Below are 16,720 nucleotides of genomic sequence, written 5' to 3'. Positions count from 1 at the left end.
CCGGACTGGCTCAAACGTGCTACTCTTTAGCGTGACCCGCGGCTTCCACATAAATGATTTGACCGAAAAAGGTGCCAAGAGCAGTTGCACATTTAAAAACTTGGAATTTATCTCCCAACTTTACTCTTCCCTCACTCCTCCTCAGCACAGATTCGCAGTGAAGGAAGTTAAGTGAAGGTAGCTGAAGGGCCAGTTCGCATCCTTGCCAGGAGCTGGGAGAACCTCAGGAGGTGCCCAGGCACCAAGCTGGCCAAACCTGGGGGAAAGCGCCCTGAGAAACTGCCTCAGGAAACTTCCCGCAACCTCGGAACGAGCTGTACACTCTTCACTCTTCGGATCCTGGGACCTTAGTGTTCTCTTTCGGAAGGGGCGGGCATTCCTGTCAGTTAGCACCACGCCCTGCCACCTAGAAAAGTTCGCTGCCGGTACCACCAAGGAGCACTCCGGGGCGGGGTCTCTAGCGCTGGACTGGTGTTTGTTGCTAAGCGACGCATAGGAGGCGGGGTCTGCGGGAGAGGCGCGGCCGGCGGGAGAGGCGCGGCTTTCCGCTCGCCGGCCAGGGAGGGCCCGCGGCTGCGCAGCCGCTGTCTCTCACTCTCGCTCCGGGCCGCGCCTCCAGTTCCGCGTCGGTCACGCCCCCACGCGCAGGCCGAGCTGCGCACGCGTGGTGCGAGCGGCTACCTTCCTTCTGTGGGGCTCGCGGTCGGGCTAGGGGGACCCGGCAGCACCGGCGCCGTAGCTGGAGCGGGTCGGGAGCCGGTAAGCCGAGCCTTCTCGAGGGAGGAGCAGCGCGGGTAGTGCCGCGCTGTCCTCCGCGGCAGAGAAGAAATGGTATTCGAGTCGGTGGTCGTGGACGTGTTGAACCGGTTCCTGGGAGACTACGTGGTGAACCTGGACGAGTCCCAGCTCTCTCTGGGCATTTGGAAAGGTAACGAGGTCGCGCTCCCGGGTCCGCGGGAGACTGGCGGCGTGGTTTCTCGTGGCTTCGGTCCTTGGCCAGCCCGGCGCCGCCACCTGCAGCTGCCCGCCTCGCCCTTCAAGTTATGTAAAGCCGGGCGGCGGTTCCCGGGCGGGCGGCGCGAGCCGTGAGGTTGGGGGAGGCGCGGGCTGAAGCCTCGCGTCCCGGTGAGGTCGGGTGCTGGTGACCCTTGGCCTCTTCAGGGCCAGGGAGCCATCCCTGGCAGTTTTGCCCTGGGCTGTCAGGAAGGCTCCAGCACGTGAAGGCCAGGCGCTGTCCGCGAAGACGCCCTTCGTCCCTTCCCTGCCTCACTTCACCGTGCTCCCTAGACGAGTTCGGGCCACTGAACTTGGACTTGGGTGCTGCTTAGCTGGGGTAGTAGGCAAAGGACAGGGGGAATAAAAGGAAAGGAAAGCCCCTTTCAGAGTATCTCAGAGTTACTTATGCTTTCAGGTCGCAGCCTGACCGGTTGGGAATGTGGGTGTTTGTGGGCTCGAGTAAGACCTGGGTTTTTTTTTTTTTTTTTTTTTTTTTTTTTTTTTTTTTTGTTTTGTTTTTAAAGAACGAAAAGAAAATGTAGGAAAACAGACAGTCAAAATGTAAATTGGGCTTTCAGTTTCTCGGTGGACCTGAAGAAGACATGATGAGCACTCCCTTCTGTTGCTTAGATGGGAAGGGCAGCATCTACCCCTTCACTGCAATGCTTTACTAAATACAGTGTCTTATTTTTAGTGCTTCCATCTGTTTTGTATTATGCTCTTGTTTATTTTAAGTAGCTATTAGCAATTAGAGGCCTTTTTTTGAAATGAACGTTCCAGGCCAAATTTAGGGTTAATTATTTGTGTAAATAGTATGTGCATTCTCTGATATGTACTTAAAGCTTTCTAAAAAAAAATCACATTTACCTTGAGCCTTCTCATTTTTGTTTTTTGTTTTTTGATTTTTGTTTTTGTTTTTTTGTTTTTTGTTTTTCGAAACGGGGTTTCTCTGTGTAGCCCTGGCTGTCGGGTAACTCACTCTGTAGACCAGGCTGGCCTCGAACTCAGAAATCCGCCTGCCTCTACCTCTCAAGTGCTGGGATTAAAGGCGTGCGTCACCACCGCCCAGCTGAGCCTTTTCATTTTTGAAATAATGAAAACAAGTAATTTAGTTTTATTAAACAAACAAGCCCTCATGTAGCTAGTTACCTTCTTCCATGATAACATGGGCAAAACATTGATCAAAGCCTCTTTGAGATCAGGAGCTTGCAAGTTACTTAATGCATGCTGCTTCTCTTTACAGAGTGAGAATAACAAAATGCTATAGCTGAGAAAAAAGCCTTAAAGAGTATCTGAGCTAGGACCTGGAGAGATGGCTCAGTGGTTCAAAGCACTGGCTGCTTTTCCAGAGGACTTGGATCCAAGTCCTGGTGTCCACATGACAGCTTACAATCATCTGTAGCTCCATTCCCAGGGCATCTGTCTTTCTCTTCTGGCTCTGGGGGCCACTGCACACAAGCATGCGGTGCACACACATGCACACAGGCAAAACACTCATATATACAAGATAAAAATAAAGGAAAAAAATAAAAAGAACAAGAAAAAATTACTTAAACAGTGGTTTGATTTGTAGTGAAATGTTTTTGCATTTAAGGGGCAGGTTGTGCAGAGTATAATTCACCAAATTTATGTACTTAAAGTTTACCTAGAATAAAGTTGAGTCCTGTGAACAGTTTTGTTTTAATGTTAAGAATGTTTCAACTATCCCAATAATGATTCAAAAAGACTACAAGCCTAGGAGATTCCCTCCCTATTTCTTTTTAATTGATTCTTCCTCGTGGCAACTACTTATCTGTTTATAATCTGCTAATTTGCTTTTATTTTTAAGAGTGTTATAGATGGAATCCTTTGGCTATGTAGCTTTTTTTATTTGAGATATGGTTTCACTATGTAGCCCTGGCTAGCCTGGAACTTAGAATCTTCTTGCTTTGGTTCCTGAGTGCCTGGGTTAAAGGCCTGTGCCATCACACTTGGCTTCTGTGTAGTGTCTTGAGTCAGGCTTCTTAACAGAATGTAGAGACGTCGTCCATGTATCATCCATCCATGTATCATCCATGTACTGTGTACATCACCTTGTCCTGCCATTCCTGTACTTCTGAATGGTGGTTCACTTTATGGCTGTTATAAACATAGGTTTGCCTATTTTGCAGTATTTTCTTTTGGCAGTTAAAAGGAAAGCTGCATTAGGTTTAGTGTGAACATAAATTATTTCTTTGACATAAATACCAACAGTGGGGATGTAACTATGTAAATAAATATGTAAGTACATAGGTAAATTTATGAGAAGTGAAATTATATGATTTGGTTAAGGTCTGATTGTGTCTCCTAAAAGTTCTATGTTGGTGATGATAAAAGGTGCTGGGTCTTTTAGAAGTAGGCCTAACAAGTTATAGTGGTCTCTCACTGTAGCTTTCAGTTTCTTTTTGTAAGCTTTATAGCGCTCTCTCTCTCTTTCTTTCTCTCTCTCTCTCTCTCTCTCTCTCTGTCTCTCAGTCTCTGTCTTGTGTGTGTGCGTGTGTGTGTGTGTCTGTGAGAGAGAGAGAGAGAGAGAGAGAGAGAGAGAAAGAGAGAGAGAAAGAGAGAGAGAGAGAGAGATCTTCACCATAGCTGCTGTGATGCTGTTTGAATTTTCAGCCTGCAAAGCTGAGTCAAATATATTACTTTGTCTATAAGAACCAGTCTCGAGCATTTTATTATGGTACCCTCCCCGCCAAGAATCCACTCCTCAAACTTAATACACCTTGACACTGATTTCTGAAATGGTTATTATTTTATACTATCACCAGTTTTGTATCAAGATTTAGTTGTGTGCTATCCTCATGAGCATTTGCTATTCTCATTTTTAACAAGTTTTTCCTTGTATATGTATGCAGTATGCAGGTATATATGGTTGCTTGCATGTGTGAATACTTGGTGGCTCCCAGTTGGTGGAACTGTTTAGGAATGATTAGGAGATATGTCCTTGTTGGAGGAAGTGTGTCACTGGGGGCTGGCTTTGAGGTTGAATACTCTCAGTGCCTCTGCCTGGTGGTTGTGGATCAAGACGTGAGCTCTCAGCTCTTCCTTTGCTCTGCCATCATGAAACGTTAACACTCAGAAACTTTAAGCCAAATTCAATGCTCTTATTATTTTACTTATTTATTTTTCTAAGCTTGCTCTGAGGAACCCTTTGGAGGCTGGAATTACAGGTGGCTTCTATGCCCACCCAGCATTTATGTAAGTTCTGAGGATGTGAACTCCAGTTCTCAAGTTTGTGTAGCAAACACTTTACTTACTAAACCATCTTCCCATCCCTATAATAGTATTTTAAAAAGATATTCCAGTAGGTATGTAGTATTAAGTACTGTAATTAATTAAGCCTTTAATTTGCAGCTTCTTTGCTAATGGTGTTAGGTATATTTTCATGACTTTTGCTGTTTATTTTTGTTAATGAAATGGCTATTGGTTTATTTTGGTTTATTTTGGTTTATTTTAAATTGGATTGTTTAGTCTTTTTTTTTCTATTGGGATTTAATTTATGCATCATGAAATTGTCCCTCTGTAACTCTCCAATTCAGTGTTTTGTTTTTTAATGTAACAGTTGTATAGCACTTACCACTAATTTTAGAACATTTAACTACCTCCCACCCATCCCCCCCAAAAACCCTCATGCTCATTAGCATACATTACCTATTCTTTATTCATGAGTACCCCACCTTTGGAAGCCATTTGTCTTTCTGACTTTATGGATTTGCTGACTCTTGACATTTAATTTAAATGTAGCCATGTAATATTCTTTTGTTACTGGCTTCCTTGATTTAAGATATTTTAGATGTCTTTACTATTGAAGGGTGGATTAAATAATATTTAATGGTATATTTTATTGAATCATCAGTTGGACATTTAGATTGTTTCCAACATTTATGGTATTATAGATACCACTATGAACATTCATGTGAATATTTTTGAAAGGCATGTTTAGAATTCCTACTGTTAAGGTGAGGGCCGTAGAACATGCCTTTAATTCCAGCACTGGGAAGGCAGATGAAGATCCCTGAGTTCAAGGTCATCTTGACCTACAGATGAAGTTCTAAGACAGCCAAGGCTACACAGTGAAATTCTATCTCAAAAAACCAAATAATAAATAAATAAATAAATAAATAAATGAATGAATAAATAAATAAAAATTTCCATTAGTAAATATGTATAAGTGGAATTCCTGGATCATGTGGTGACATGTGTAAGAATTTGGTTATATTTTGATAAATGAAGCAAAGTTAAAAAAAAAAACTCCTGAGAATTCCAAAAGGAGCAACTCTAGGCTTTAAAAAGTTCATTAAAAGTTGAAAGTTTTGATAATGAAAATTAGATTGTTGTGTTTGGAAAACACTGTTTCTTTGATGTTATCCACCACCTTTGAGCTTTCGTAGTCTTTGTATCCTCCCTTCTTCAGGATGTCCGAGCCTTGGAAGAAGGATTTTGATAAATATGTCCCCCTTAGGACTGATCACTCCACATTCTTCTGTTCTCTGCCTGTTGACCAGTTGAGGGCGTAGTTGTCAATTGCCATATATTACAAGGAGAAGCTTCTCCGTTTGGGAGATGTTTTCATCCATGAGTATAGCAATAGCACATTAGGAGTTGTTTTAGTAGTATGTCCATTTAGCAGAGTAGTATTGGTTCTCTTCTAGGACCTATGACCAAGGTAACAGAGGTTCTAGCTATAACAGTGTCAGGAATGAGTTCCATCTCAGAACAGGCCTTAGATCCTATTGGAGAGTGGTTCGTCATTCCTATAATATCCATGCTACTATTGCACCAGTGGAAATATTTTGAGTCCAAAGTTTTTAACCACTGAGCCATTGACCAGCCCCAAGTACAATATTTCTTGTAAGATTTTTTTTATTTTTGCTTGAATTATCAGTTGGTGAGAGTGAGGTATTAGATTTACCTGCTGTAACTGTAACGAGACTTGGCCTTAGGTCCAGTAGTAGTCTATAAAATGATGGTATGAGGTTTGTGGCATCTGCACTTATAATCCAAATAACCTTTTTGAATAGTACTTTTTATAAATATGATAACTTTTTGACTCTTCTGCCTTGAAGTTTATTTATCAGATATGAGGATAGCTACTGCTTTCATATTCTATTTGTTTAGAATATAATTTTTCATGCTTTCACTTTTAGTTTTGGTGGATTTTTGTTGTTGTTGTTGTTGTTGGTGGTGGTGGTGGTGGTGAGTTGAGGTTTTTGCAAACTGTATTTTGTTGGTGTTTTGAAAAATTCAGCCTGCCAGTCTGTGTAAAAAGTAAATTAAGAGAATTTCTATTTTGTGGCTTTTATTAGAAGATAATCTACTTGTTCTTATAATTTTCTTTTTCTTCTGGTTTCAGATATTTTTCTTATTAATGGTTAGCTATATAACAATTTTTGATTCTTCATTTTCATATATTTCCTCTTCTGAGAGTTATTTTCATATTGTCATGGTTATTTTATCTTCTCCTGGATGTAGAGTTCCTTTTGTAATGCTGGGTTAGTGGCTATGGATTCCCTTAGTATATGCCTGTTATGGAAAGTCTTTGTATTATTTACATTTATATTTCTGGGAACAGAAATGCATCATTCCGTGCTGTCTCAGACCTTAGAGTTTCTGATGAGAAATCCACTATTCATATGGATTGTCTTATCTTGTGTGCATGTGTGTGCACATGCGTGAACACGTGTGTGCATGTGTGTGCATGTGTGTGCATGCGTGAACACGTTTGTGGAGTGTGCAAGTGTATATAAAGTTGTTATAGGATGTCATCATCCACTCTTTCTTTTTGAGCCAGTTTTTGACTTAGAACATGTCAAGTAGTTTAGACTAGCTTGCCAGTGAGCCTCTTTGCTTCTCAGACTCAAATCATTTTGTCTGTTCAGGCAGTATTTCTTCTAGATGCAAGATCCCGAGGTAGCGGCAGTTGCTGAGATTTCCTCCTTCGTCCTTCCCCACATTCTGCCTCTTTCACTTTCTCTTACATTACTGAAAATCTCTTTTGGTTTACTGTTGAACTTCAGCATTCTACCACACCCACCTATTATAATAAACCGCTACTTTTCAATTGTTTCCATTGTGTCTTAGGAAGGGATTTGGAAAAAGGAACAAGTCCTAGCAGCTTCCTCCAATCTCTAATCTCCCCACTGACTCTTCTTTCACCCAAACCTGACCAATCAATAGACCGTGATTGTGGTTGGAGAAATCCTTCCCTGACTCTTCCCTCAACATTACTACTCACTCCCAGAGGCAGATCCTATTTAGATTTAAAAACAAGTCATACACACTGTATTTTATTGAGACAAGGCTTTTACTATGCTACCTAGGCCAGTCTCACATTCACTCTTTAGCATGGTTCACAGCATATTTTCACAGAACTTAAAAGGAGCCATCTTATGTAAGAAGGTCCAAATCAGTCTTCTCTGAGCTTATAGCTACAGGAACTAAAACCACCTGTATTTTCTCATCTGCAGGTCCTCACAACACAATACAGTGGACTCAGTGAACAATTTCTCTGTAGTAGAAAAGTGGATTGCTATGCATACTGGGATAAAGAAGATGTTTCCCCTTCAAACTCAGCAATTCACAAGATGGTTCAAGGCTAGAGGGCAATGGTCACGTGTGCTTTCTTAGGAGAGTTAAGTTTCTGCATACTAGACTAACAGGAAATGAACTGCCTAGAGACCTCCTAGCACAAGTACCAAAGACTCCATAGCCCTCAATGCCAATGTGCACAGAGGACTAACACTGCAGCACAGCATCACATCTGCCCTCAGAGTATGCAGAAGAAGGGCTCTGGGAGAGCCTGAGCCATATGCGTGCCTGCACCGACTTGACAACCAGCACTTGGGAGGTGAGGCAGGAGGATTAGGGGTTCAGAATTGTCCTTGTTACATAGTGTATACGGACCAGGCTAGGTTACATGAGATCTTGTCTCACAAAAGTTCTGTCAAATTGTTCAGTTACATTGGCAAGCCCAGATAAACATAACTAATCCCAATAAGCATATTCTTCATTGTCTTGGGGATGTGTGTCCCCTGTAGAAAATGAATTCTGAGGGTTTTCTCTTTTGTTGTGGTTGTCCTCAAACACCTGGTGGTAGCTGTAGCTGTAGCTATGTCAAATACCTTCGAGTTCCCTAGCACACCAGAATGAGTTAAGAAGGAATATACAACTGCCTAGGCCAGTTGACTAGAGTTACTCAGGTTGCATAGTCCAGAGCTGAGCCTGTGCTGAATTTCAAATCATCCTCCTGCCTCACCCCACTAAGGATGGGATTATAGTTGTGCACCATCACATCTTTCTTATTTGCAAAAGTGTTTTTTCTCTTTCAAGAATGTTGGACTTTATCAGATTGTCTTCTTCATTTGTTGATATCCAGGTCTTTTTAGCTTGTTGATATTATAGATTATATGTATTATTTTCCACTTGCTGCATTAGACTTGCATTTGTGGTATAAGTTATACTTCATTTTATTATTTTTTATTCTGTTTACTTATATTTTGATTAGAACCTTTGCATTTGTTCATGTTAGTCTCTTGTAATTCCTCATCTTAGAGTAGTGCTTGCCTCACAGAGTAAGTTTGGATGCATTCCCTCCATTTCTCTTTGTTGGTACGCAGTATGTAGACCAAGGTGGCCCAAACTTACAGACATGTGCCTACCTTTGCCTCTGGAGTGGTGGGATTAAAGAGGGGTGCCATCATGCCTGGACTGAAGGGAAACTGAATTTTTTTATTGTAGATTTTTCTTTTCTACTGTGTGCATTCAGTGCCACAGTGTCCTCTGTAAGGTTTGCTGTTATTGTACTTCAATTTTTTAATAGGTTGTAGTTTTCTATGATTGAAAATGCCTTTTATGACTTCTTCAGCCTGGCATTATTCAGAGCTAGAACTCTGAAATGTTTTGTGCTTTGTCCCTGACCCTTTCTTCCCATTAGACCGATTTTTAGTTCAGGTGTGTTGTGATCTGAACATAACTTATGATCTTTCACACTGACTCAGACACAGGCCTGTTTTATAGGCTGGGGTAAATCTTACCTTGTGAGTGTTGCATATGTGCTCCAGAGGAATGTGTAATCTTCTGTTGGATGAAATGTTCCATAAATGTCAGTTACATCCAGGGTTTGAATGATGTTCAATTCAATTGTGTCTGTATTTCCCCCCTAAATATGTGTATAACTGAGAGTAGTTATCCAGATCTCTGACAGTAATAGTGGATTTGCCTTTTTCCAATTGTACTTCTATCCTTTTGACTCACATATTTTGACAGTTGTCAGATACATACTAAGGAATGTATTACATGACTTTCCTTGGGAGATGTCAAAAATGCTTATTCATTCCAAATATGGTACCAGTGACAGACTAAAGAAATGAGTCCATCCAAGTCTACTATTCATGTAGAACACAGCTTTTCAAAGGGAAACACAAGAGTTTATTCTGAGCCAAATATGAGTGACCCATGGCCTGAGAATGTAGATTCTGGTTCCCTCAAATAACGTGTTCAGTGTGGATGCAGTTATATAAACTTACAGTTTAGGACAAAAGAAAGCCATAAATTAAGGCATTTACAGTACACTGGTGAGGATATTAGCTAGACTTCTAATGGCAAGTCGTGGAAAATTTGGCTATAGCTTTTTATCAGAGCGAAGGTAGGTATATTAAGGGAAAGTACTGAAAACTGAGAATGGGAGGGGCTCTAAAGGAGGAGAACCTTCAGCTAGAGATTTTACATTTTATCTGATATATTCTTAGTTTGGGGATTGATGGAAACTAGTGGGCTAACTAACTCCAGAGGATGCTAGGTTAGATACAGGTTAGCAATGAATGGCAGTTAAGAGGACTAGAAAACAACTTAAGATAATTTAGCTCATGATCTGCAGATTCCAGTTATTTATAATTCAGAGTTGGTATGTGTCAGATCTCCTTGCTAAATCTTGACTGTTGTGGTGGCCTTTTGGGGGCACTCGTTTAGGTTTGCAGCTCTGCTGTTGGCCACGTGACGCGAGGCCCTTGTGCATGTGGAAGCTGTTTCTAGCAAGAAGAAAGCCCATTGCTAGGGTTGGTAACATTAGACGGAGGAGGCAGGAAAGCAGTCTTCAGGAGAGGGAAATGCTTGTTGAAATCTTAATGGAACAGGCCCCAGGGTCATATTAACATAATTGGAATTATGACCTGAGTCTGATTTTTTTATATCCTTTGTGTCTGACATAGCATTTGTGTGGACAAATTATAGGAGTATATTATACCTAATGTTAATCAAGATCTAAGTATGACCTAAAGAAAAACAGATAGTTTTGGCAACCATACTCCTCTCCTTTAATCAGGCTGTTTTTTTTTTTGTTTTTTTGTTTTTTTGTTTTTTTGTTTTTTATGTTTGTACTTGCTATTTATATATAATGAAATATTTGATGTTTCAAGTATTTGAAATAATTTATTATTGTTTTAATTTTAGTCTCTCTTTTGGTCGATTTCATTTTACAATTAACCTCATGTGGAGTGACTGGTTCTAACTTAGGAAATATTTTCATTGTTCAAATTATTATAATTGTTATTTGTGACTAATAATTTCATCTGTCATACTATTTTGGTATTTTACCAGATGCCAATTTGTAGAAATAATTGTATAGTTATGTTGTAGACAAAACCAGATACCAATATAGTATCATTTTAGTTTTTTCCCCAATAAAATTGACCTTTTCCCATACACAAAAAATTATAGCAACAGGGGTAGAAACAAAAGGCCAGACATGTAGGAAATCAGAGTTTCATAGATTTTTTTCAGTTTAATAAAATTAAATTTCTTATTTTATAGTCAGAAATGCTAAAGAGACTCCATTAGAAATTATTTTTATAATGTCCATGTACTTCTCATCATTAACATCTGAATGTTTAGTATTGTTTTCACCCTTGCTAAGTGTACCATGCCCATAAAATTCATGGGCTCATAAATTATAGTCTCTTGGGTTAAAAGTTCTTTAGTTTTCAAAAACAGTTTATTTGCCCTATTTTTGAACAGTAATACTTTTAAGAGTATAACTTTGTTATGACTTTTAGCAAATTTAGCATTTTAAGAACTTTTTAGTTCAGCATTGGTGCCTCCAGAGAAGTTTGGGCTCTGGTGTCTGGCCAGTTTTGGTGCATAAATGCTATTGCCATTGGAGACTGTTTTTGGATAAAAAGGATCAACCCAAAATCCTAGTAAGAGTTACTATAGTTAGTATGAGATCTGGATAGGACACATGCTTCCCAGAATCCTTAGTTTGTTGTATGATAGCATTTTAATATCAAAAAGTAATACTATAATCCAGTTGTTATACAGAGTTAATATTCCCTTTTTCTTAGTAGGAGGAAATTCTATTGTTTTTTACTGTAGGAGTTTGGATTTAAAGGTACCTCCCAAATATAATCAATCTCTGTCAGTCTGGAAACTATTTAAAAATTCAAGTTATACTGAATATGGGAGAATTCTTTTTATGATGATAGTGAATAATTTGGATCTCTTTAAGTACAAAGATTTTATTCAAGCAAAGTAAAGTCTTAATTTACTGGATAAGACATCAGTCATAACACAAACATGACAATGACAGGATGAAGCATTTGTAGTTTCACTGAAACCAATAGTATTATACCTAAAATTTAGGGAAATGTATCTATAAATCTCATTTTAAAAATATTTAACTATGAAAGGATTTAACTTAAGTGAGGTTCTTGTCAACATAGTTAAAGATGAACACCACCCAGCCTTATTGAAATTTGTGTAGATGTATACTCAGGCATGAGTACAACCTTAAAGTGAAGAATATAAATCTCAGAGTTTATCTACTGATGTTTTACCCAACAGGAAGTTGTTGGAAATACCTAATAGGTTTCTTCCTATCCAACGTGAATGGAATTTCTGATATGTTATCTTTTCCAATTGATGAAATCCCATCTTTAGCTCCCTGTGGTGGTTTGAATAGGTTTGGCCCCCATGGAGAGGTGGTTCAGCTTTTAAGAGCATCACATGGCTGAAGCTGCCAAGTTCTTCTGTGTGCTGGGACTGGACCATGACCCATTTCTTTTTTTTGTTTTTCCTCCAAAGTTTTGTTTTCTGACTTCTCTGGTTTTCATTGAGCATTTTGTATAACCCATTTTTTCTTGCATATTAAGTATACATTAAAAAGCTGTTTAGGGTTTGTAGTATTCATTTAAATATAACCTGAGTCCATTCTGATGACACTCTGCTGCTTCCTGGGCTCCTGTTCTCCAGAGGAGTGAGCCAGTGCATTGTTGCTGTTAATGTTTGCAACAACTTAGAACTTTCCATTAGCTTATTTAAGAATAATGAAAATAAAAGATTTGATTTTACTCTCATTACTTAATTTTCCTTTTCTCTTACATCTTTCTTTAAGCATTTTCTTTAAAGGAATCTACTGGCAACATTTCCTGTTACTTGTTAATCAACAAGTTTTTAATTTTCTTTCAGAAGTCTGCCCCGTTTGAAAGATTTTATACACACACACACACACACACACACACACACACACACACACTTACTTTTCAGAGGTAGGTTTCACTATGTAGTCCTAGTTGCCCTAAAAGTTACTATGTAGGGCAGGCTGGCTACAGAGATTCACCTGGCTCTGCCTACCAAGTACTGGAATAAAAGGTGTGTGCCACCGTGCTAATCTCAATGTTTATGTTCTCAAGTGCACCCCATATCCAATTCCTGGACCTGAGTGAAGCAAGTTTAGCCAGGTATGGGTCAGTGCAGTGCAGGATCTCCACAATGAGTGTGCAGGTAATGAACAGACCCAGGGATGGGGGTCGGGGCGGTATTTATGCCTCTGGGGAGGTGTCAGGGTCTCTGGGGCAAGGTCTGTGTAGCTCTGTAACACTGGCCAGAGGTTGTTGGAGGTGTTGGAAGGTGCTTCATCTGCATCTTTAGGGGCTGAGGGTGGGGTGGATAGAGGGAGATCTTATAAAGTCAAACAAGGTGTGAAGTCTGATAACTGTCAGGGTAATAAATTCTAAATGGGGTTGGTGGGGGAGCCAGCTTTATGGCACTAGGCTGGGAAAAGGTTTGTGGGGGGCAGCCAATTCCTGCTGTCCACATGTTTGAGGTCTCTCAGCATGTAACCTTCACTAAATCCACAATATGTTACAGCATTGAACAATACCTGTAGAACAAAAGTCAAACCCTGTACCTATTAAGCAGTAATTACTCATACTCTACTATCTCCAAACAGTGATAGAGATTGTATTTGTCCTGCTTTTGCTGGCTTCTTTCATCAAACAGTGTGACCTTACAGTTCATCCACGTTGTAGCATGAATTCAACTCATTTTTAAAAAATAAATACTGTGTGTGTGTGTGTGTGTGTGTTTTCCCCTCCAGTGGTTGATGAATAAATGACCTTTGAAATAATGCTGGTATGAATGTGAATATTTCTCTTTTCATCCATGCATTCAGATACTCTGGGGAAATACTTAGAAGTAGAATTGCTGAGTCATATCATATCCCCCACTTGTCTTTGTGGTTGGTTATCTGCTTGGAATTTCTTTTCCTGTGATTTTGCTTTTTAGTTTAATGTGTGCCCTTAAGAGGCAGAGAGTCATTTACAGTTTATTGCTAGATGCTGTTTATCTTTTTTCTTGAATCCATTCTGCCAATTTATGTCAATTGCAGAGCAGTTGAGCCCAGGGAGTTGTGCATGGTGAGCAATTGCTCCACCACTAAGCTCTGTCCCAGCCTGTGTAGCTCACACTGGTCTCACACTTGCTACCCTATTGGTTCCTCTGCTTCTGGCCTCCAAAGTATAAGATTTACAAATGTTTTCTGCCTGCCAAACCATTTGTGTGTGTGTGTAATTAAAGTGATAGGCTGTAACTCTGCTCTCATTTTGTCATAACTTTGTGTGAATGCATACTGAGTGTGTGTGTGTGTGTGTATGTGTGTGTGTATATGTGTGTGTGTGTGAACTCAGAGGAATGAGGAGGGCATCAGGCATCTTTCCCTATTGCTTTCTGCTTTTTCCCCTTGAGACAGGTAAATGGCATCGGGTATTTTGCATCTAGACTGGTGGTGGGCAAGATATTTTCCTGTTAGACCTTCTTAGACTAGGCAGAAGAATGAACATGAGTTGGTCAAAATAAATAACTGTTTTTAATTATGTACATTTTTTCCCTTTGGTGTCATATTTAAAATGAAGCATATTTAATTTAAAAATGTAATACAGTTGAATATATCACTTTCTTTCTTTCTTTTTTTAAAGGAGCTGTGGCCCTCAAGAACCTTGTAATTAAAGAAAATGCATTGGTATGTCTTGCCTATGAAAATTTATGATATTAGAACATTTAATTGCTATACTTGTTTCTAATTTAACATGCCACCATAAATTACTTAACTATGAGAAAGATTTTGAAAGTTATTTTCATAAAATGTGAATTTGCAAAGTAGGTCTTTAAATTCTAAAAGATAGAAACTGAGTGTACTTTTTTCTCATTTAAAATATTTCTATTTATTTATTTATTTCCATGTGGTATTACTGTATAGTGTTTAACTTGTCTTCTAGTTTATTTAACATATAACACAAAATATATATATATAGTTCACAATATTCACAATCTTTTGCAACTCTTCCAGCATCTATTTCCACAACTCTTTCACATTGCCAAGAGAAACTCTAGCCATATTGAATAATGACTTCTGTTCTTGATTTCCACTGTCCTTGGGGATATTTCTTCATTGCACACTGATACTGTGCTCACTAAATTTCTAAGCTTTGTCTTCCATCCCTATAAATTTACTTCATCCAAATGATACCATGTCATATTCACACACTGTTGTAATGTTTTCTTGGGTCATCCCACTTGTAGCATGTACCATGGTGCCATTTCTTTTTACGACTGAGTAGACTCCCTTTCTGTCCCCTTTTTGGTTTTCCATTCAGCCTTATTTTCCCCTCTAGCATTTGATGAGCACTTAGGTTGTTTCTGCTTTGGGTTCTTTGAAATGGAGCTGTAGTAGATACTTCCTTATGCTTACACAGATGTTTAAGGGCCTGCTTTCAGTTTTGACTATATACCTAAGAGTGAATGTTTGGATTTTCTAATATAATTAGCCTTTTTCAGAATGATCCAAGGGTTTTTCTTTTAGCTGGGAAACCATTTTACATTTCTTCCCGAACAAGTTATAATTTTTTGACATTTCTTAAATCTTGGAAAATTACTTTGTATTTTATACATTAACCGCTATCTTAGTAGATATGAAATAGTATCTTGATGTCTTTCTTGATCAGCAGTTCTCAAATAATTACTATTTTCTTAATAGCTAGCGATGTTGAGCATCTTCTCGCATACTTGTTACTGTATGTCTGCGTTCTTTGAAGAGATCTCTATTTAAATCCTTTACTTGCGTGTGTGTGTGTGTGTATGTGTGTGTCTGTATGTGTGTCAATGTATGTGTGTGTGTCTGTGTGTGTGTATGTGTGTGTATGTGTGCTTGTGTAGGTATGTCTGTGTCTGTGTGTGTTTGTTTGAGATGGTCTCACTATGTTGCCTTTGCTGGCTTGACATTCACTATGTAGACCAGGCTGGTGTTGAACTTAGAGATTTCCCTGCCTTTCCCTTCCAAGTGCTGGGATTAAAGGCATTAGCCAACACACCCAGTTTGCCTTTTTTTTTTTTCAAAAATAGGAATGTAAAATTTATTTAAACCTACCCACAGAGTTCTATGTGATCAACAATAATGGAATTTGCTAGGATTTAAACAAATCTAGGACAAAGATTTAAAATTTATTTTAAATTAGAGTATTGATTTAGCTTTATCTCTAAACAACACATGAAATATATACTGTTTCTACTGCCATTCTTACATTTATGTTTCAATTATAGTATATTTCATTGTATTTTGTGAATTAAATATGAAACTACTATGCACCAAAATTTAACTTAAGTTTTTCAAATAACATGTAGTTACAGCTCACAATTATTCAAATACTACTAGTGAGTGTTCTGTTGTGTGCTGAGGACTCAATATTGATCATGTATTAAAAATAAATATACTAACTTTCATGATTATAAGATTATTTCTTTGCCTTCTGTGTAGTGAAGTATTTTCTTCATCTGTGAGTTTCCTAGTTAGGGTTACTATTGGTGTATTGAAGTTCTGTGACCCAAAGCAACTTGTGGAACAAAGAAATTAGACTTACACTTCCATACTATTGTTCACCATTGAAGGAGGTCACGGCAGGAACTCAAATAGGCTGGCACCTGGATTCAGGAGCTAGAGCAAAGTCCATGGAAGAGTACTTATTACTGAATTTCTCCTATGGCTTGCTTGGGCCTGCTTTCTTATAGGACCCAGGACTACCAGCCCAATAGTGGCAATATACACAATGGGCCAGGCACTCCCCCATCAATCACTCATTAAAACAAACAAACAAACAAACAAACAGACAAAAAAACCTGTTTGCCTACAGCCCAATCTCCTGGAGGCATTTTCTCAATTGGGGTTCCCTTCTCTCAGGTGACTCTAGGTTGTGTCAAGTGACATAAAACTAGCCAGTATTATTGACCACCTGTCAACTTGATATACAAACACTTTGCTGTTAAGCTACAACTTTTCTTGTTCATACTCACAATTACCTATTAATATTGATGTCACAGTATAAAATATTTTCAATGTCAAAGTTCTATGTGCAGTCACACAGTAAATAACTAAGTGAGAATG

The 16,720-nt window shown here is 39.0% G+C and overlaps 1 protein-coding gene across 3 annotated transcripts in view; it reads left to right on the top strand.

Moving 5' to 3' along the window:
- Positions 1-498: 498 nt before the first annotated feature.
- The window catches only part of Vps13a (vacuolar protein sorting 13 homolog A), a 191,877-nt gene continuing 175,655 nt past the window's right edge, over positions 499-16,720 (top strand). For all 3 annotated transcript variants that reach the window (XM_031389843.1, XM_031389844.1, XM_031389845.1), the window contains exons 1-2: positions 499-928; positions 14,262-14,305. In XM_031389843.1, the coding sequence (XP_031245703.1) occupies positions 829-928; positions 14,262-14,305 (144 nt within the window). In that variant the 5' untranslated portion in view covers positions 499-828. The remainder of the gene's footprint in view (positions 929-14,261; positions 14,306-16,720) is intronic.

Source organism: Mastomys coucha, unplaced genomic scaffold (assembly GCF_008632895.1).
Source record: "Mastomys coucha isolate ucsf_1 unplaced genomic scaffold, UCSF_Mcou_1 pScaffold21, whole genome shotgun sequence".
NCBI lineage: Eukaryota > Metazoa > Chordata > Mammalia > Rodentia > Muridae > Mastomys > Mastomys coucha.
Note: the sequence above shows the minus strand (reverse complement) of the source record. Positions and strands in the feature narration are given on the sequence as shown.